The sequence below is a fragment of the Hetaerina americana genome, unplaced genomic scaffold (assembly GCF_022747635.1).
Source record: "Hetaerina americana unplaced genomic scaffold, ioHetAmer1.1.p SCAF_2, whole genome shotgun sequence".
Taxonomy (NCBI): domain Eukaryota; kingdom Metazoa; phylum Arthropoda; class Insecta; order Odonata; family Calopterygidae; genus Hetaerina; species Hetaerina americana.
This window is the reverse complement of record NW_027286763.1, coordinates 54,343,879-54,365,514: the sequence shown is the minus strand read 5'-3', so window position 1 is coordinate 54,365,514 and position 21,636 is coordinate 54,343,879. Positions and strand designations below refer to the sequence as shown.

The 21,636-nt window shown below is 35.3% G+C and overlaps 1 protein-coding gene across 1 annotated transcript in view; it reads left to right on the top strand.

Annotated features, from left to right (window-relative positions):
- The window catches only part of dia (diaphanous related formin 1), a 120,186-nt gene that overhangs the window by 96,129 nt on the left and 2,421 nt on the right, over nucleotides 1-21,636 (top strand). The window contains exons 4-19 of the mRNA XM_071584724.1: nucleotides 452-540; nucleotides 2,321-2,530; nucleotides 3,782-4,094; nucleotides 4,246-4,356; nucleotides 4,912-5,147; nucleotides 5,567-5,694; nucleotides 5,805-5,968; nucleotides 7,283-7,651; nucleotides 10,389-10,583; nucleotides 10,718-10,951; nucleotides 11,300-11,386; nucleotides 12,304-12,456; nucleotides 15,886-16,140; nucleotides 16,326-16,490; nucleotides 17,360-17,600; nucleotides 19,058-19,124. Of these exons, the coding sequence (XP_071440825.1) occupies nucleotides 452-540; nucleotides 2,321-2,530; nucleotides 3,782-4,094; nucleotides 4,246-4,356; nucleotides 4,912-5,147; nucleotides 5,567-5,694; nucleotides 5,805-5,968; nucleotides 7,283-7,651; nucleotides 10,389-10,583; nucleotides 10,718-10,951; nucleotides 11,300-11,386; nucleotides 12,304-12,456; nucleotides 15,886-16,140; nucleotides 16,326-16,490; nucleotides 17,360-17,600; nucleotides 19,058-19,124 (3,017 nt within the window). The remainder of the gene's footprint in view (nucleotides 1-451; nucleotides 541-2,320; nucleotides 2,531-3,781; nucleotides 4,095-4,245; nucleotides 4,357-4,911; nucleotides 5,148-5,566; nucleotides 5,695-5,804; nucleotides 5,969-7,282; nucleotides 7,652-10,388; nucleotides 10,584-10,717; nucleotides 10,952-11,299; nucleotides 11,387-12,303; nucleotides 12,457-15,885; nucleotides 16,141-16,325; nucleotides 16,491-17,359; nucleotides 17,601-19,057; nucleotides 19,125-21,636) is intronic.

Below are 21,636 nucleotides of genomic sequence, written 5' to 3'. Positions count from 1 at the left end.
GCATACATTAATGCCTATAATTGAAATATTATCATAGTAAATGAAGTTGAAAATGTATTTTAGAGTTATTTTTCAATAAGAACCAAAGATATTATTATCCAAAGAGAGAAAGTCTTACATATTAATAAAAGTAGATCTATGCAAAGCAGTACTATAAATGGAAAATTAGAGTAAAAAATATCACCATGGTCGCTGTAAATAAATCATGGAATGTCTTGGGATTTTTAAAATTTTTTGTTTAATTTTTCATATGGCATCTTCATTTTTAATGACTAGCCATTTATTATTATTTTGGTCATTGCTCCTTGTTTTAGAACTTCCAAAAGTATTGAAAGTTATGGCAATGATCATAGCTCTGTATTTTCCATTTTTTTGTTTTGCTAAGGCAATATATATTTTGTGTTAAATCCCTGTGAATTGTTTTTTTATGATGTTGCTTTCCCTTCATCAGGATGACATGAATTTGTCAGAGGAAAAGAAGGAACCTTTGAGAGCACATCCCATGTCAACTAAGAAGGAAATGCTTGGGTATCATGGGAAGTTAGTATACCTTTTATAAATTTATTTTTTCAACTTATTTTGTGCATCAATGGAATTGTAGAAATTATGATAATATCATTTGTTACAGAAATGTTTTTCACCCCAAGATCTCTTTTGTAATATCTTACTTTATTTTAACTGCTGAAAACATTTAGATGATAGATTATATTAAAAGGGTTTTTCAAGTACATTCCTGTGTAAATTCTTTTCTCAGTCAGAAATTCTATCTTCAGGTGAACATTGCTTAGCACTTACATTAAAATTATTATTTATTATCTGAATATATGCATACACTTAATGCTGAGAGACTAGTGCTGCACTTTCTTGCCTTTGTTTTGTTTTTCCTGTAGCTATGTAGTATTGGTAGAACTAGAGGGAATGAGTCACGTAATGCATGTTTTTTGAGTCTCCTTCATATTCTTGAAATGCTATGTACAAGGGTAGTTTGAAAAGTCAATGCAAAGTCAGAGAGATGGCACTACTGGTATAAATCGAAGTTACTTCCAGTCAGTGGCATCCCCTGAAGGAACACACAACACAAGTCTCAGCCATATTGGTCTATTATTCTCTGCTTAGCATTTGCTTGAATTGGCCAAGTCGAGTGATTACCAACTACTAGATGAAAGAGAATTTTGTGTTTAGTCCAAACCTAATTTTGTCAAAGGCAAATGGCTTCTGGAGACTGAAGAGAAACTTAATAAACATTGTGGTGAATCTGTGCCTTTGATTAAAATTGTTTATGGTGGTGGTTTCAAAATTTTCACTGTGGCCATATTATTGTGATTGATGATGAGCATCCTGGATGCTCTGTTTGAAGCCACTACTACAGAAATAATGAATGAAATCCATGATATAGTGATGGGCGATATAAGAGTGAGGATGCAAGAAATTGTTATCCATCCATCTTAAGTGAACAGAGGTACATAATATTTTACGTCAACATTTGGACATTAAAAAGCCTTCCACAAGATGGGTGCCACAATGTTTACAGTTGGCCCAAAACAAAATTTTGTGACATGTCCTATGGCTGGCGTGCATCTGTTTCAGTGAAATCTGTCAGAGTTCAGGTATTGTTTTTGCCTCTGTGGATGAAAGAGGGATACACTACAACATGACTGAAATCAAAGAACAGTCCTAGCATAGGTTGTCTGTTGGAATATACACTAAAGAAGCCAAAGGCCATTGCTTCAGCTGAACATGTTATGACAACTGTTTTTTAGGATTTACCACGTATAATTATCATTGGCTATTTGGAAAAGGGTCTAACTTTTACAGCTGAATTACAGTGCATCATTGTTGGACCATTTGAATACCCAGCTACAAGGAAAGTACCCACAATTGGCCCACATAAAGTTCTTTTTCATCATGACATTGCACCAACTCACATCTCTACTGTTATGGCTGCAAAATTTATGGAATTATGATTCTTAATTCATTCCCTAATCCCCCCTTCTTCAGACTTGGGTCTTTCAGACTACTACCTGTTCTCTCATATGAAGAAATGGCTGGAGAAAATTGGTGTGAAGGTTCTAAAGAGGACTGCCACAACTTAGTAGGTCCAAAGTTAATCTCAAAATAATTAGCTACTAGCCAAGATTTTATAAAAGAAAGTAATTAAGCTGGTGAATATTTTAAAGGAAAGTGGCTAATTCTGATTATTTATTATACTTTTCAGTGATTTGCTTGCGTTGAAAATAAGAATCCTGATAATACTTTAGGAAAAAATTTAGTATCAGAGTTTTATAGTTTATCATTGGCAATAATTATTATCTTTTTCTAGGGCTAAAATGCTGGAGAGTCGAAGTAGGTTTGAAAAGCCTGCTTATTACATCAATTACTTGTCGAATACCGAGCAGAGTGTGGAAAAACTTTACTCTTGTGTATGCTCTTTGAGGATATCTCTGACGAACAATCCAATTAGTTGGATGAGAGAGTTTGGGATTAGTGGAATCAACAAAATTCTTATCTTGCTCAATGAATGCTACAGCAAGTAAGTATGCATATTCCATTTCTACATTTGTAATTTTATTTATCATGTAATTCAATGTTATAGTATTAATGTATAGTTCTTAATACATGATTGGATTCTTTTGTGTTAAAAAAATATTTTATGACATAGTTATGAACTTTTCTGTATTTCTCACTTTTTATTGATAATTTCACTATGGCCATTTCAATAATTGTGTAAGTTAAAGAAGTATATAGTTCAACCAAGAAGTCCATATGATATAGCAAATATTGAATTTTGATGATAGGTAAATATTGTATCATGTTTTGTAAATCAGGGCTTTCAAAATTTAAATAACTCTATGAAATTTTTATTTGTGAAAATGATATATTGGGGAAAGTAGTAAATATAATTTTTCATGATAAGTGTGATATGTCTACAAATTTCTATCATATTACACTATACATGTTATTTCATATGGTTACTTTTACTATTTGTCTTTAGATATAATTTCCTATTACAGCATCCTCCGGCAATCTAATCTAGTGGTAACTTCACACTAATAAAATGTAGTTTGTTGGCAAAAAAAATTTTTTTTAATGCCAATCAAACTTTTGATGTCAAAGGCAGATGTGTTACTGTCATTGTATAATGTTACGTAACTTAAGTTCTCCATAGAATGGTTTAATTAGTATTTACCTCATGTGAAGCAAATGGTAGAACATGCAGTCAAGTATGCAACTGAGGCCTAACAACTCTCTCTCTTTCTTTAAGGTTTAATTTTGTCGTGAGTTATGGTCCTTTTTAATGAATAAAAAGAAACAAAAAACTTTTCATTTCCATAGAATAGAATTTTTGTCTGCTATTATTTGTTCTGGTCGTTCATTATAATGTAATTCTACATAAAGTATTGGCCTCAACTATCTCTAAAAAAATTCCACCTTTTTGTTTATTTAACTATTGTAATTTAATACATGAATGTTCATAGCTTAGCATCTGATCTTAACTTTACTTGGAGCATACCATGCTATCGTTCAGCCTACAGTTTTATTTAGAGTTCACCTGCTCTATTCTCACATGAAGATTGCTAGCAGGGGAAGCGTTTAGAACTTGTTCAGTGCATGATTTTAGTCAATGAGTACACCATACTAAGTTTATAAATTTTTGAAAACCTATTAAAAATGAAGTGATAGCTTGGGAAAATAGGCTGAAGGAGCTACATTTGTTTATTAAGTCTTGTTTATTGTAAGGTAGACATTGCAAAGCAATTCTAATGCATTCATTATTTTTCAGTTACTTCAAAAATCATGCACGACTCCAGCAAGAATGCATTAGATGCTTGCGTGCCATTATGAACAATACAGAAGGTTTAAAAATGGTGTTTAAACAACAAGATGCCCTAATGGTTATTGCCCAGTCTCTTGATCCCACAAAACCATATGTCATGTTTGAGGCTGCCAAGCTACTGGCAGCAGTATGCCTTGTGCAGCCCAATGGCCATGATATGGCACTGGCAGCCATTGCAACAAGTGGTGAGGTGAGGGGCAAGGAAAGGTTTGCTCCAATCATAGATGGACTTTTAATAAAATCCAATGATGCACTTAGGGTGAGTAAAATTAATTCATAATTTGTTGAGGAAGGATGGAACTTACCTTCTTTCCTTTAGGTTGAAACAGTACTTAAAATGGTATCACCGTAAATAATTTTGTTGGCAGCATGTGTATAGGTGACATAAAACCTCATTTTTTTATTGCCAGGCTGTCTGTATGCAGCTGATTAATGCAATTGTAGCGACTCCGGATGACATGGACTTCAGGATGCATTTAAGAAATGAGTTCATGAGAATGGGACTATCTGATGCCTTAGAGGTAAAGTTGGTCTATTTTTAGGACTAGTTTGATGCAAACCTCTGGTGAAATCTATAGAAAACATAAAAATGAGAATAAAAAAATCACATGAACCCTCTGATATTGTGATGCAATATTTTCGTAAATATATAGTGGAAAAGCTCCTCAATCTCTGAAAATCATTATCTTGGTTCTCATCATCATCCATCTTTGCTCACTTTTCTCATAATTTTTTTTACTACCATTTAAAATTGTTTAAAAATTAAATTGTGTATGCCATTCTCTCACATACTTGCTCAGAAAGTGAGGGCTATTTATACTATGCTCAGTATGTGATAAATTTCAAGAATACTAGCCCTTCAGTATGAAAAACTAGAAGTCATCACACAAGAGCATAAATTACTGTGGGTTGTTTGCTCACCACTAAAATGTGCACATTTGTTGAAATTCAAATTACCATTTAAAAGAAAACTTGGAAAATAAGGGTGTCATAAATAATTCAAGCATGTCCAAAGAAATTTTCCTTTTTTTTTTTTAAATTTTGATTGAATTTTTTTTAATTTCATATAAATCTAGATCTTAGGTAAAGATGCCAATGAAGATCTTGGAATGCAGATAAAAATCTTTCAAGATCATAGAGAAGGTGACTATGAGGAGTTTATGCAGCGTTTTGACAATGTTAGGCTAGAGCTAGATGATCCAACTGATTGCTTTGAGGTGCTAAAGAACCTAGTGATGGACACACCAGCTGAACCTTTTTTTCTATCAATCCTTCAGCATTTATTGTTTATTCGTGATGATGCAATGATAAGGTATGTTTTTATTGTATTTATAATTATTGAAATGCTTTTAAATATGTATAGATGTCATTGAATGCCATCGTTATAATTAAATATTCAGATTCATATTTGACGGTGTATTTTTATTTATTGATATCCTATTGAAGTTTTAATTAATTAGCTCCATTTATAGTCATAATGATAAGGTAATAATACCAAGTGAGAATTGTAAATTGGATTTTTTATACTGGTATAACACTATTAATTATTTGATATGAATAAGTCTTATGGCAAAATTCTCCTGATAACCTATACCTTGATTTCTTGCTAAGGCTACTTTAGAAACTATTGTGCTAACAATAAGTGTTCTCTTTGTAAGTACAAGAAATGACTGTCTAGAATTCAGCTTGGTATTTAATAGGCAAAGTAAATTATATTTGTCTTCCTTCTAGGCCAGCCTATTACAAACTAATTGAAGAATGTGTGTCTCAGATAGTTTTGCATCGCGGAGGTTGTGACCCAGATTTCAAGAAAAAGAATTTTAATTTGGATGTGGAGCCACTCATTGAAAGTTTAGTAGGTCAGTGCATTATTTGTGGCAGTGAAACTTAATTTTGTAATCATTGGTGTGTATTATATTTTGAATTATTTATTTACATTAATGTTTTTTACCCTCATTTGAATGTGTAGAAAGGTCCAAGGTTGAGGAGGAGCAAAAGCTGAATGAATTGAACTTAAAATTAGAGGAGGCTCTGTCGACTAGGCAAGAAACGGAAGCAAAACTGACTCATGCAAACTCTAAAATCAAGGAACTTGAAGAGTTAGTGGTTAAGGGCGGTGGGAGTTTACCAAAAGTAAGCCAGGTTTATCACATTTGTATTGATTGTATTTCATTATATCTTTTATCAAAACAAAATCTTACAATAATTTAGATTAACGCTGTAACTGGTTACATCTTAGGATGTAGACTTATTTTTGCAGTGGATTCTTTTGCTATAGAAGGAAATTTTACTCTTGTCTCATATAAAGCTTCCTGCTGTGCCAACATCAAATTGAACCATTGGTTGATGTGCTTTATTAATAAAACCATGGCAGAAATTATTCTGTATTAGTAAAGTTGCCTCTTGAAATGGGCAACTTAGAATATACACCATTCAAATTATTACAGCTTTATGAAAGAGGGGAGGAAGCAAATTTGATTAGTAATAACCCAGTGAATTCCTGAAGGTATGAGTAATTGTTGTACCACATAACTTTTTATTCTACCACATATCAAAAATATGTTGTCCGATATGTAATTTATGTAGATTAAAGCTCTGGAACAAGGGAGTCTAAAAATATCCCAAAGAGTAAAATTTTGGTAACATTCAATTTTTACCAATTAATTTATTCAGGTAATCACTCACGTCATGGTGAATTTCAGACTTGTCATCCAATGGTTGCTATCTCATAAATATTGATATCTCAAAGAAACTTGTAATTGAAGGACATTTTTACTATCTCAGGACAGATAATTTATTAATTCAGAGAATCAATTTGAAAACTTAATACTGAAGTGGGTCATGATAGTCCAGGAGTAGAGCATAGGACTACTGACCAGAGGGCCCGGGTTCGATTCCCAAGCAACCCTCCCTGGGCACCCTCAGCTGTACCCAAGCTATGTGATTTTTCAGGTACCAGATCTTTCTGGGAAACCATAACCAGCACAGGGAGAGGAACTGAACTTCCCTCTACCCTGATGTGCGAATTTCACATGCCATCAGGCTTAGTACTGGGTGAACCCTGTCATCATCTACCAAACCAACCTTCGGGTTGATTACTGTATTTAGGGTTTGGTATAGTTATGTATCATTTTGAGTTAGCTGTCGTTGCAACCATAGTATTGGTTGCCTTATCCATTTCAAAGGGATTGTTCCATATCTTTCCAGTGTGCTTACTGGATAATCCAAATGTTAATGGTCATCATCTCAATTAGCAGCATGTGTTTGTGGTACTGATAGCAATTTCTCTCATGAACTTTTTGAGAAAAGTATCTGCAATTAATTTCAGAAAAACTTGTCATGTTAAATATTGCCCAGCCCTTTGGAGAAACAACATCTTAAAGGGGAATGGTATATATCCTTTCTTTCCTGCTTGTTTTTCATCTCTATGTGATATTTTTCTTAAAGGTTGGATCTTTGAGCATTCCTGTGCCTCCACCGATGATGGGTGTCCCACCTCCTCCACCAATGCCTGGAATGGGCCCACCTCCTCCACCTCCCTTCCCTGGGGGAGGTGGTCCTCCTCCTCCCCCTCCAATGCCTGGAATGGGAGGGCCACCCCTCCCTCCACCCATGCCAGGGATGGGTGGTGGCCCACCTCCTCCTCCCATGCCGGGAATGGGCCCACCTCCCCCACCATTCCCTGGAATGGGACCACCACCCCCTCCAATGGGCATGATGGCTCCCATGAAGCCCCCAGACGTTTTGCCCTATGGGCTGAAGCCAAAGAAGAAATGGCAGTTGGAAGTGCCTCTGAAGAGAGCCAATTGGAAAAGTGTGAGTATTAGTTCAGACCACCACTCTTTACAAATTTGGGTATCTTGCTAAATTGTTTTCTTTTATTTTGGGGCGTGCGTATGCTGGAAAATGTTGGTGTTGCACAAGGATGTGGATAAATTTTTATGATTATAATAGATTACTTATGTTTTCTTCTCTCAATATGTTTATTTTTCTAAGTCTACATTAATAATGTTCCAACCATATGTGTATGATACAAAAAACTTGAATGAATGCTCTAGTATTCTGTAAAAAAAGTGCTGCACTTAACTTGTACAAGTTTTTTGTTGTCTCAGGCGTAACTTTATGGAATTTGCTTAACGTATTGAAATTAAATTAAATAATTTACTTTGTGATTCCGCACACTTTATTTAAAAAACACGACCCAGGTTTTGACGTTGATCGTCATATACCAAGTTTACTTCTATGAGGACAGTTCAACGTTCAACAGGAAACCTGGGGCATGTTTTTTAAATAAAGTGTGTGGAATTACAAAGTAAATTATTTCATTTCATTTCATTTCAATTGTACAAGTTTAGTCTTGTATGCATTATGGTCCAGAATGTGAGGTGATCAGTAAATGCATGCAAAGTTTATTTCAAATTTTAAGATAAAGTTAATTTTGAAAATTTTATTCAAACTTAAATGAGTTTAAATTTGCTCAAAAGTTTATATTTGCTCAAAATGGTGAAGTTACAATTCTTTTTCTTCATTCAAATACCTGCAATTGTGCACACTTCATTGTTGTAATACTGTGCTAATTATAGCTCAAAGTACTTTTTCTGTGTTATAGTGTGCATTTATTATGGGAAAAATGTTGTGCCCATTTTAGTAATAGATTATTATTCCCTTTTGTATTTTCTTGGTTTGATGAATTATGAATTACATTAGAGGTTACTTATGCTCCATTGAGTTTGGTACTTTTAGAATAATTGTGCATTTCTCTTCTGCCCTTAAATTTGGGCTGCAGTTGATTTCCCTTCCATTACATGTATAATCCTGATGAGTAACGAAATGCAAAATCCTGGAATTATGCTTAGTGTCTAAGAATATGATTAAATAATGGGTGTTTCACTATGTTATGCATCATGTAAAGGCCTTTGTGAGACATGTTTCTCAATTGTTTCAATTGTTGTCTCAAACTTTAAATTTCATTAATATATAACAATAAAATTGCAGCAAGTGGAGGTGATATTATGACCAAGAGAAAACAGCTTCTACAAATAGGGATACAAACTCTACAAATAGGGATACATTTTCAAGTAATGCATGTGGCCACAGTTTCCATAGTAAAGCCTGTTAACATGATTAGTTGCGGCAAAAAAGCTAGGTGCAATAAGTAATGAACATTTCTGAAAATACTAGTGATTTCATATGGGGGATAGGGATGTTGTGGTGGCTAACGTACAGGCTTCCCTTGAGAGGGCCCGGGTTCAAATTCTGGAGGCAACAAATATTTTTAGTGGTATCCCAATCCCTACTTTAGGTGCATAGAGGAGAGCACTTTGAGTGAGTATGACGTCCGTTGAATGGGACGTTAAACAGCAGACTTCTTGGCCCATTTCGACAAGAGTAGGCTAATGCTGTTGCCAGGTTTCTCTCCACCCTTTCTTTCCCATCCATCCGTAATGCTGCAATTGACCGTAGCTGTCGGTTACCTCCCACAAAAATACTACTACCAGTTCTGATGACCCTTAGAGCTGTGCTGGCGGGAATAATGGTAGTTGCTCATGTTAGGGTCAATGGTGGTTGCTCAGGTAGGGGAGTTGATTACAGAGGCATTGGGTAAGGATGTTAAGAAAAGACTCGTCAAAACTTTGATATGGAGCGTTGTTATGTACGGTGTGGAAACATGGTCATTGAAGTAGGATGATGGACATAGATTGGAGGATTTTGAAATTGAGGTTTGGAGAAGGATGGAAAAGGTGAAGTGCTCAGAAAGGAAAACGAATGAAGTGCTAGGTATGGTGTAGGAGGAGAGGGGATTGTGAGGAGAAATCATAAGGAGGCAGAAAAAATGGAAGAAGGGCGTATTGATCGGCAGTCGGATGTTGAAGATTATGATAGAGGCGTGAATTTTAGGTAAACAAGGAAAGGGCAGGAATAAGATTGGGATGTTGGATGGGATGAAGGGAGGAAGTATACAGAGATGAAGAGGGGCCTGTTGTAGCCGTAGATATGCGATGAAAAGCAATATAAATAAAACAAATGTTATACGGTTTTCTAGAAAGAGAAAGGCTAATCTGAACATTAAAATAGGAGGGTAAAAACTAGAGCAGGTGGAACAATTTATAAATCTTGGTAGTGTTTGGAACCGAAATGGTCAAAGTAGTAGGGATATAATAGAAGAATTGCATTAGGCAAAGAGGCTTTCACAAGAAAAGACTTATTCAAATTTTGATGTGGAGCATGGTTATGTACGGCATTGAAACATGCTCATTGAAGCAGGATGATACACATAGATTAGAGCTTGTTGCTAGGGATGTTGGACAGAACAAAGGGAGGAAGGAAGTATGTGGATGAGGAGGGACTTGAAGAGGAGGATGTTGGGTTGTGTTTTGTTAGGAGAAACATTATATTTATTTTGTAGTTGTGTCCATCCAAAACCTACCTTAACCGGTAGATTACCTAATAATCCATAGTATTCGAATTGGTTATTGAAAAACATTTGGTCTAAAATATCGTGAAAATTTTATGTAAATGCTCTTTATCTCTTTTATTTTTTGTTAAATTTCAGATTATACCCCAAAAAATGTCAGAAAAATCATTCTGGGTCAAAGTTCAGGAAGAAAAGTTGGCATCAAATGATTTGTTGTCTGGTTTATCAGAACGTTTTTCATCAAAGCCCACCAAATTGGTAGACAATACAGATGCCAAATCAGGTGACTCATCATCGTCTACTAGTTCTGGCAAAAAGGTCAAGGATTTGAAGGTAAGGCAAATAACAAATTGTAATGTGCAGGCATATGTGATTGGTTTCAAGCCTTCTAATGCTTCTTAAAAATTCTTCAAGTTTATCTTCAACACTCCATTGGAAATTGTATTTAAAGGAGAACATTTTTCCAGGTACTTGATGGAAAGGCAGCACAGAACCTATCAATTCTTATTGGTGGATCGTTGAAGCATATGAGCTACGAAAATGTGCGCCGATGTGTTCTCCGTTGTGATGATACATTACTGTCAGGCAGTATATTAGATCAGTTGATAGCATACTTGCCACCACCAGATCAACTGAAGAAACTAGAGGAATACAAAGATCGCTATGATGAGTTGACCGAGGCTGAACAATTTGCTGTTACAGTATGTAACTTTTCCCAACTCTGCCTAACCTTCATTCTAGGAATTATTTCATTGAAAATTATTGGGAAATTATCTCAATTTTGTGTGAATCGTTGGATGATTATGCTGATGAGGATTGTCCACACAATGTAAATTTTCATCTAATGCTGTATTACTTACACTACACTTCAGGGCAATAATTTTTATATTAATATTTTAAAATTAGAAGTAGAAATGAAGTAGTTTCAAGAAAAGATAAATATATTACCTCTTTCACACTCCAAGCTTTAGTTTTTTTTTTAAGTGAACCTTTCCACATTATAATTTTACATTTATGTTATTATTAAGGTAATCTTTTTATCTTTGCAGATTTCCGAGGTCAAGAGGCTACTTCCAAGGCTTAAGTCAATGAGCTTCAAGCAGCACTATGTGGAAATGGTTCAAGATATCAAACCTGTAAGGAATCGTTCACATTTTAATCGTGCCTGGTCAATGCACTTTAATATATATTATTAGCAAGTTTCATACAGTTCTTACAGCTGTTTCGTATATCCTGATTTCCATTTCTTGTGGTCTCACCACATTTTTTTCCACCTGTCATTTCCTTTTCATGGTCTGGAGGATGGCATTGTTCCATTATTTCCTTGGTCATCTCTCTTTTGGTTGCCAACTCCATATTCTCAGTGGGAGCCATTCTTCCATCCTTCATAAATTTTGATACCTCATCAGTTTTCCTGACCAAACACTTTTTTTCATTTTTACTTCCATTTACCTTCTCCTTCCTTCATTCTTTGCCCTAAAAATCCACTCTGGTAAGTTGACAGCTTCTTAATTAGAATTCCATTTCAGCTGCTTCCAATTTAAATCCAATAGTTTTACTTTCTTCTACTCCATGTGTGACACTGGAGGGAAAATACATATTCCATACTTTTTTGTTTAATAATTTTGCCATTCTAAGATCATCATGTTGGTGTTTCTTTTTGTCTTTTCTATTATACTTTTATTCCACTGTGTAGTGTATTGCCTTCCTGTAATTTCCTTTCACTTTACTTAAAATAGCCATATTCTCTCTTTAGATCTTGTCCTTTTCTGCCTAATACAGTTTGTTTTGTTTTTCCAATAGCGTAGTAATTATAATTCTAACTTTTTATGTAACTCTGTTAATTTTTTTATCATATGGGATGCATCCTGTTCATATTCCGAATGTTTTAGCTGCTCTTTGACCAAGAGTTTTCTGTGGGTGCAAAGGCTATCTATTACTTGTTTTATTGCCCTACATTCATTTTACCACTCTCATTTTTCAACAAATAGTTATTTTGTACTTAAAGCTGTTTTTCATCTTTTGATTGATATTTTGTTGATTTTTTTTAAAGGATATAGTTGCTGGAACTGCTGCATGTGAAGAAATAAAACAAAGTAAAAAGTTTGCCAAGATATTGGAATTAATATTATTAGTTGGAAATTACATGAACACTGGTTCAAGAAATGCTCAGGCATTTGGTTTTGAGATTAGTTTCCTTCCCAAAGTGAGTATTATGCTTTTTTTTATAAAATAAATGTTCCATACTTTTTTGTTTAATTTCTTTTTAATGTGACTAAAAACTTTTGTTGCCATTTATTACTCAATTGTACAATGTGTAACCAACCAAATGTTACAAATGTGAGGAAAAGTGCAGAACACTGACATAAACGTTTTGTGTTTTGCAATGCATGTCCGGATATCATCGTGAAGTCATTAAAAAGCCTACATTTTTCATTGTCGCAGTCTTGATTGCACCTCCTGAAAGTTTATATTTAATTCATAAACTGCTAGTGCATCATTCTTTACAAAGCTGACTGACTACCTTGATATAGCACAGTCGACATCATCAGCAGCTTGTTACCTGAATATGCTAAACATCATCTGCAGTGAATGGCAGGTTGTCTGACAAAGCATGCATTGTCAAATAAGGATAGCCTACCCCTACCTTTTCATTTTGTTATATTTTCTCTTTTGTAGCCATAATACACATGTGCTGTATTTCTACTTAAAAATCTTTGATATTCTTGGGGTGTCATTTTGGAGGTCAAAATTCATTTATTCATTTCTCACCTCATGGGTTGTCCCATTAAAACCAGCAATAGACATACCCATTGCTAATTATCTTGCTTAAATTAAAATCATTTTTGTTGAAACAGTTATCCCATTCTTCCTATGATTTATCATGCAGTTCCTCAGATGTTCTTCAAGCTTTGGCCATTAAGAGTACATGAACGTAACATTTTTTACTCCTATCCGCATTCAGTAAATCAATCCATTCTGATATCATCTTCGTAGTTGATGAACCAAAATGCCTTTCATCTGCCCTATTTCCATGTTCTGAAGTACGAGGTATGTTCATAAAGTTAGGGCTGTTTGGTCACAGGAAAAAATATACTCATATGAAACACATTTCATTGGCACTTATAGTTAGCTACAAACCTACTTAACTTCTCTACATAATCGCCATTCACTTCTAAGCATTTTTCATCCTGCTGCACCAGCTTCTTTAACCCCTCTGCATAGAAGCTCGCCGCCTGATTGTTGAACCAATTGACAACAATGTTCTTGAGTTTTTCTTCGGTTTGTCCACCGAGCCAATGTTTCAAGTGCAAGAAGAGGAAGTAGTCGCTAGGTGCAAGGCCAGGACTGGGTGATCAAAGAGTTCCCAACAAAAATCTTGAATTTTCTTATTGGTTTTGGCTGCAGTGTGAGACTGCATGTTATCGTGGAGGAGAATTATGCCAGATGACATTATCCTGTGTTGTTTGTTTTGGATCGCACGTCTCAGTTTGTTGAGTGTTGTCCCAAAAAACGGTAGCCATCGATTTTTGACTTGTGTACGGAGTTTGCTTCAATCTTTTTTGGTTTTGGTGAATATGAGTGTTGCCACTGTATCGATTGCTGTTTTTATCTGGATTGATGTAGGATATCCACGTCTCGTCCCCGGTAACAATGCGAGAAAACAAGTCATCTCCATCTTGTTGGTAACGGCCCAAAAACTCTTGTCCACTGGACATTCTTTGCTCTTTGTGGTGGTCGGTGAGCATTTTTGGTACCCACCTTGCACACAATTTGTGGTATTCGAGGTTTTTCGTGACAATATTGTAGACAGTAGTGCATCCAAGTTGAGGAAGTTGTTCAGCCAGACCATTAATCGATAATCAACGATCACATCACAGTTTTTGTTCCACTTGCAAAACAATTTCATCGATCATAATACTGGGCCTGCCACTTCGCTCTTCATCATGGACATTTGTTTGTTCATTTTTAAAATCACAGCACCATTGGCTAACCTTTCCTTCACTCATAACTGTACCATAAACTAGGCATAACTCCCAATGAATTCCAGCAGCCGACAATCCTTTTGCATACAAGAATTGTAAGACAAAATGCACTTCACAGCTGGCAGGATCAACGATTGTCGCGGACATTGTTGTTTGCATTCACGGACAAGCAAACGACTTCTGAAACAAAACAAATGCTGCTATAGCTTCTCAATGAATCAGTAGATGGTGCTGCTGGAGTAACACTGTGTTCTCGAGCACAAATATTTAAATATAAGCAAACAGCCCTTACTTTATGAATATGCCTTGTATAGTTGTATAAATACAAAGTTGTATGACAATCTTCTTGCTTTAGATCCCATGAGATTAATCTAATTGTAAGTTTTTATGCAGCAGTTTGTGAGAAAAAGCAGATATGCTCACCAAATAGAAAGAAATATATCATGTGTTGAATGACAATATCTTATGACTTATGTTTGAGTACCTGTAGAATCCGAGTTCACCATGAAAGATACAATGTTTGAGCAGAGGGGTAACATCCCCATTAGGTCACTATGAATAAGTTTCGCAGCAGCTCCACAAGTGAGATGAAGCTAAACGTGCTACATTGTATGGTTTTACGATTGATATGGGAAATTTTATAGGGAGTACTGTCCAGGAAATATTAAAGCTCCATTGCTTAATGTTAAATTTACAAGGAAATATTAAGTCTCTATTGATAATTGCTGGCTCAAAACACTGTCATTATCAACATTTGTAATAAAAACACCAATTTTGATGCCTGATGAGGGTAAAAATACTTAATAGTAAGTACTTTTCCCAGCAAATTGACTCGCAACTTCTAAGATGAGGTGACACCCCGATATCAAAAAACTAGAAAAGGTACAAAGAAAGGCTGCCTGATATGTACTCAGGAAGCATAGGAGGATGGAGGGTGTGTCTGACATGCTAAAAAAAACTAGAAGGAAAGTAAGCAGACTTTGTGGAATGTTCCGCATTCTGAAGGGGGAGAAAGCTTGGGCAGATCTTATGAAAGAGGCGTGGAACCCAAATTTTATAGGGAGAAATGACCACAAATTTAAGGTAAAATGCCTGGCACAAAGAACGAATAAAAAAACATTTTCTTTTCTAAATAAAACAATTGTTGATTGGAACACCTTACCTGCAAAACTATTCGAGCCCCTTTCTAACAGAGTGCATACTTTTAAGAAAAGATGTAAGGAATATATGTAATGATTTGATTGATGTGTGGTGTAAAATTATATGTAACAGCTTAATTTTTTTTTAATTTATCTTTTTTTTTTCTTGCTGATTGATTGATGTTAATGAGATGGGGATTTTCTTGCTTTGTGAAAGAGATTTGTGTTTTGAAGTTCCCTTAAAGTGTACTTTTGTTTAATAACTGATTTTACCTTTGTCATTATTTGGGACTTGTGTGTCACCTGACACTGTCATCTATCAGCACATGTGGATTTTTAATAATCATAATAATACTGTTGGCCTCTAAGATACAGGCCAGTTTTAGAGCACATCTTTGGAGTAAAAAAAGTGTGTCTTATGGGCTGGGGAATGTGGTAATTTGTGATTGTTTATATTTTTCTTGATAATGTTTCCTAATTATACTGAGTTCCTAACAATTTTTCTTTTAGCTAACTAGCACGAAGGATGTGGAAAATAAGATGACACTGTTGCACTTCCTAGTAGAAACAATAGAAAAGAAATTCCCAGAGCTCATGAATTTTGGAGAAGAACTGGATCATGTGAACCGTGCGGCACGCGTATCTACAGATTCACTTCAAAAAGCATTGAGGCTAATGGATTCATCAATTCGCAACTTAGAGACTGACCTGGCCAACTCAAAGGTGCCACAGTGCGAGGATGACCTCTTTGCCCAAGTCATGGGTGTATCCTTTTTGATGTACATACATTTACTTGTGTACTTAAGCTATAGGCTAATCTTTTTAAGCATTTCATATAATTTAAATTAATGCTGGTTGAAATAGACTGTTTTTACTGCATTAGATTATGATTTGAGTTAGAGAGATAGAAAACCTCCAGATGAATGTATTGCTTCCTTAATGAAACTTAGGATTTCTGTAATGCTGCAAGAGAGCAGTATGACATACTTCAGAGTATGTTCCGTAAGCTGGAATCTTTATACACTGACCTATCAGAGTATTTCTCATTTGATAAACAGAAATATACTTTAGAAGAATTTTTTGGAGATATCAAGATTTTTAAAGACAATTTTGCTGTAAGTATGATAGTTTTAATTGGTGTTTTGATTCCTGTAGTTTTCTTATTTTTAAATTAAAGTTTTGTTTTAGATGATTTAATATTTCGTGAATTTTGCTGAGAGAATTTTTTAGTATGTTTTTATTGAAAATAGTATCAAATTAGGCATAATGTACATAAAAATAAATCAAAATAACTTATTCCAAAAGATCTAATGTGGATAACCGAATGAAACACATCTAAAATGCTTGTTATATAAATAAGGCTGGAGTGGGATGGAACACAATTTCAAAATCAGTAAAAATATCTAGTCGTTAAGATCCAGTTTAAAAGCCTCCATATCTGATGTGTACCCTTTGGTTTTTTGTGTTTGCAAATCTTGGTGTGGACACAATATTTTGCTAGTGATTGAGTGAAGTGCACCCTCATTGCTGAACAAATTATATAGGTGTTAAATGATTTAAGGTCCCTTTTACACAAAAACCTTTTCAATAGGTGAGACAGTGGTACATTTGTGGTGATACTAATGCTACATTACATTCAGGTTTATTGGTGGCTTTCGTGCCCCAATTAACGTGATCATTTCAGTCATGTAAAGTGTCATAAGGGTATTTAATATCCTACGTTTTCATTTTCTTGAGCCACTGGTGGGGGGAGTAGAAAAAAAGTGCATAGATAGGCTAAATCTCTTTATTTCAATGTGCCTTTCAAAAAATGCACCAATCGGCTAACGGTAAAAGTTTTTTGCATAAATTCCTGAGGGAAAAAGGAAAAAAGTTTCATGTAATGTGCTTTTGTATTTGAGAACTCTCTTGAGTGGTCAACAAATGAGGTTTTCAGGGTACTAGGTAGTTTTTCATGGAGTGTCTTGATTATTTTCTTCTGCAGCAAGCACAGAAGGATGTCATAAAGTTGAGGGAGGCAGAAGAGAAGGTTCGTAGGGCGAGGGAGGCACGGGAAAAAGCCGAGGTGGAAAGACAGGAGCGTGCAGCTCGGAAGCGTGCTCTTGTGGACATGGATGCTGCAGACACACAAGAGGGTGTGATGGACTCCCTTTTGGAAGCTCTGCAGACAGGCTCTGCTTTCACCCGAGACCAGAAGAGGAAAAGGCCGCCACGTGTTGCTGGTGGTAAGGCTCTCTCTCTAGTTTACAAACCAACTGTTGAAATGCAGGGTCAAGTGATAAGGTATCCTTTAACCCTGAAATTGATTAAATTTCCCTGGCATTAATAGAAACTTAAAATCAATATAAATATGGAAATGCAACTCAGTCCTACTGCTTAAATAAAAAAATTGTTAAATAATGGGCCTGCAAATTAATATAAATCAATTTTAAATTCATTGGAAAAATTTACTTTTAACATTTTTGCTAAAGAAAGAGAAACCTTGCTGGTGTCTTTTCATAGTTGTAACGGTTCCTATGTGTTCTTGCTTTCTTGGTTGTATTTTTAAAAGGTTAATGTCTTGACATGGTCTGTTCTGAAATTTCAAAATCAACCAACCTTAAAGATATAGTACGAGGGTTGACCAGAAAGTAGTATCCATTTTGGAATTAAAAAATAACTAATACATATTTCTAGAAAAAAATGTTTTCTATGTTTCCTAAAAACCTTGAACTACTTCTCTACATAGTCACCATTTAAATTAATACATGTATCAAAACCTCTGATGAGTTTTTCTATTCCAATTTCATCTTCCTCTACTGTTAGTACATTGAGAAAAATAGTCACCCGTTCTTTCGGTTTGTAATCACTTTGAAATTTTGTTCCTGCCAAGAAGTTCTTTAGTTTTGTAAAAAGATGAAGATCTGAAGGAGCCAAGTCCCAGGCTGTAAGGGGAATGGTTGAAAATTTCAGATTTAAATTGTTGGATTAGTTGCTGTATTTTCCTATCTGCATGAGGCCTGGCATTGTCATTTAGGAGAACAGACAACTGAACATTCATCATCATGGATATTCTCCATCCCCAAGTTGAAGTTTCAGCACCTCTGCCAAACAGATGACTCCTCAATGACATTACCTTATGAACCTCCTATAATTGACGGTGAATATCACATGGTCGTGCATTTCTTGCATTAAGAAATCTGATCTCAGCCCTAACTTCACAAGTGGTGGCCTTTTTAATGTTCTTAAGCATTGATAAACTGAAATTAAATTTAAAATACTTTGCCTTTCCACATAAACCAGGTTTATGTGGAAAGGCGAAGTATTTTAAATTTAATTTCAATGTGAAGAATTTCCACCAAGTGATGCCAGAAACTGTTTCATTTGTCATTGATAAACCCTCACAGAAACAATGGAAACAATGGCAGCATTACAAAATTTCACACACACTGAGCAGAAAAACAACTGAAGGCATTTGATGTTGAGTGGCAGTTTATTCCACGAGCATTCCTTAGAGTACAAAAAAGTATTTCTTTCTGGTCGACCCCTGTAATTTGAACAATATATAATGTAATAATATATATTTTGTCCTGACAAGGAATAGAAATGTTTTCATTATATTTTATGTCCCTAGTTAATTAACTATATTAACCGCTTATTCTGTTTTGATTTTGCCTGATGATTTTTCTGTACTTCTTTTCAGCTGAAAGGAGGGCTCAGTTGAATAGAAGTCGATCAAGGACAGGATTGATTGGTCGTGAGTTTAATGGGTAAGTGGAGTGTATTTGAAATGCCTTGTTACTCATTCTGCCAATTGGCCTGAAGAATACAGAACAAATTTTTATATTCAGATATCTTATGAGACAGGAGAGTATATAATTAGTAATATACTCTCCTGCATTCATTTTTAACTTTCCATTTCTCAAAGAAGTAACTTAAGATGTATTTTTTGTGGAAAAGTATCATGTCTGTCACCATGAATATTCCATAAATTTTTGCCTGAAATGGCTAAATTTTCACGTTTGATAAATTAAGTTTTGTTCTCAACATTAGTGTCATCAGTAAGTTTGCTTCAGCTTCCTTATCTACAGAGTTATTAAGTTATAATTTTAAATGCTAGAAGGAAGTCCACACTTCTTAAGAACATACGAGGGTCATCCGGAAAGTAGTACCCGTTCGTGAAATAAAGACACAAAAGTAAATATTAACAAACATAAAAAATTTTATTTGAAAGAGGATACTTTAAACTACTTCTCAACATAATCTCCAAGCAAATTAAGGCATTTGTCATAACGTGTGACAAGTTTCTGTATTCCTGCTGCATAGTCCTTCGCCGCCAGCTCATTGAGATACGCGAGGGACCCATCTTGCACAAATTTTTGCATAATGCAGATGGTGTTTAACAATTTCATGAACAATTGTTCGAGAAACATTGGGAAAATGCTCACAGATGTCATCAATTGTGACGCGCCGATCGTTCCTCACGAATTCGTCAACTGAGCTCACCAGTTGGTCTGTAATGACAGATGGTCTCCCCGAACGCTCATCGTCGTGTGTGTTCCCCCTCCCCATGTTGAAGTTGCGACACCACCGCCGAACAGACGACTCGTCCATTACATTGTCTCCATACACCTCCTTTAATTGGCGATGAATATCACATGGGCGAACGTTTCTTGCATTGAGGAATTTAATCACTGCCCTCACTTCACAACTGGCGGCGTTCTCAATTTTTTTAAACATTGTAAACAATCACAGAAACAACACAGGCAATGCTAGCGTCACGCAACTTGGCTCAGAGAAGGCAGACAAGCCACTGAAGCTATCTGACCTCGTCCAGCGGCTACTCGCGTCGTCAGCACTTCATGCGGCACGAACGGGTACTACTTTCCGGATGACCCTCGTATATATTCTCTTGTTAATGCATTGTTTGTTTACATCAAGAACTGCATCTTGCCTGAAATATCTTTGGATTACCTAGGTGAATAGGCTTGTATGTTGTTTGGACAATTCATTGTAGAGAATTCCAAGTGCAGCAAACATACAGATTTGCACTAAGTAATGCATTGGAAGGAATGTTAATGAGAGCAGCCAGTATCCAGTATCTCCAACTGCTGGCATTGCATGGTACTCGGTATCTCACTGAATTTTTCATTTTTTGTGTGGGATAACTTTGTGGTAAAGCAGTATATTTTGTGAAATAGGTTTATAGAGTGGATCAGAAAAATATGTTTATGAATTTCAAATTTATTGAGAATTAAAGCTTACTGCAAATTTCGGCTGATTGCCTTTATGAGGCAAATCATTTCAGTTGGAAATATAATTTATTGGTTTTCAGATGGAATAAGTTAATTGTGCTCAGCTCATTGGCCAGGTTCACTTTTTAACAACATTATATGTTTCTTTCAAAAGATTTTCAATTTCCAGTGGCCAATGCTTCTGTAAGCAGTTTAAATTTCTATCCCTCATATAATGTGGTTTGTTCTATAACTCCTGAGAAAATCCAAGAGATGATGCTCACAGCATTTGAAGAAGTTTGCTTTTAGTAAGCTTCATTTATCACCCAACTGCTGTCATAGTTTAAGTTATATCCATCTTGTGGTTTAATTTTCATAGTTGATTGTACAATACTTTTTTATTTAGAAAAATGGAGACAAATAAGTTTTTTGTGGTGATTAAACAATTCTATTTAAAAGGCTTAGCTTAGATCGAAACCGAGTTTGATGAAGTTACCGGCACATATGCTCCTGTGTTATGCAACTGTTTACAATTAGATAAATAAGTATAAACGTGACTGTATGTCCACAAATAATAAACATTTTTTGGGACGTCCAGTGGAAGTAACTTTTTCTGAAATTATAGGCAGAATCCACAGTATAGTTACGAGTGATTGACAAATCAAAGTTTGCAAAATAGTTAAGATCACAGGAAAATGACAATGTAGTGTGTTCTCAATTTTGCATGAAAAATTGGGTATGAAAAAAATCTTGGCAGGATAGGTGCCACATTGCTCTTAGTGGAGGAAAAATGTGATCATGTCCATTCAGGGGCTGGTTTGGTGCTTTTTCATAACAGTGCTGATGAGGTTTTGTGTCAATACATTACTGTGGACAATACATGGACACACTACTATGCTCAAGAGACAATGGAGCAGTCTAAACAGTGGGTTTCTTAAGATGATCTTTCTCTGAAGAAGGCAAAGATAGGGAAATCAGCCAACAAGGCGATGGCCACGGTTTTTTGTGATGCGCATGGAATCATCTGCATTGATTACTTGTAAAAAGA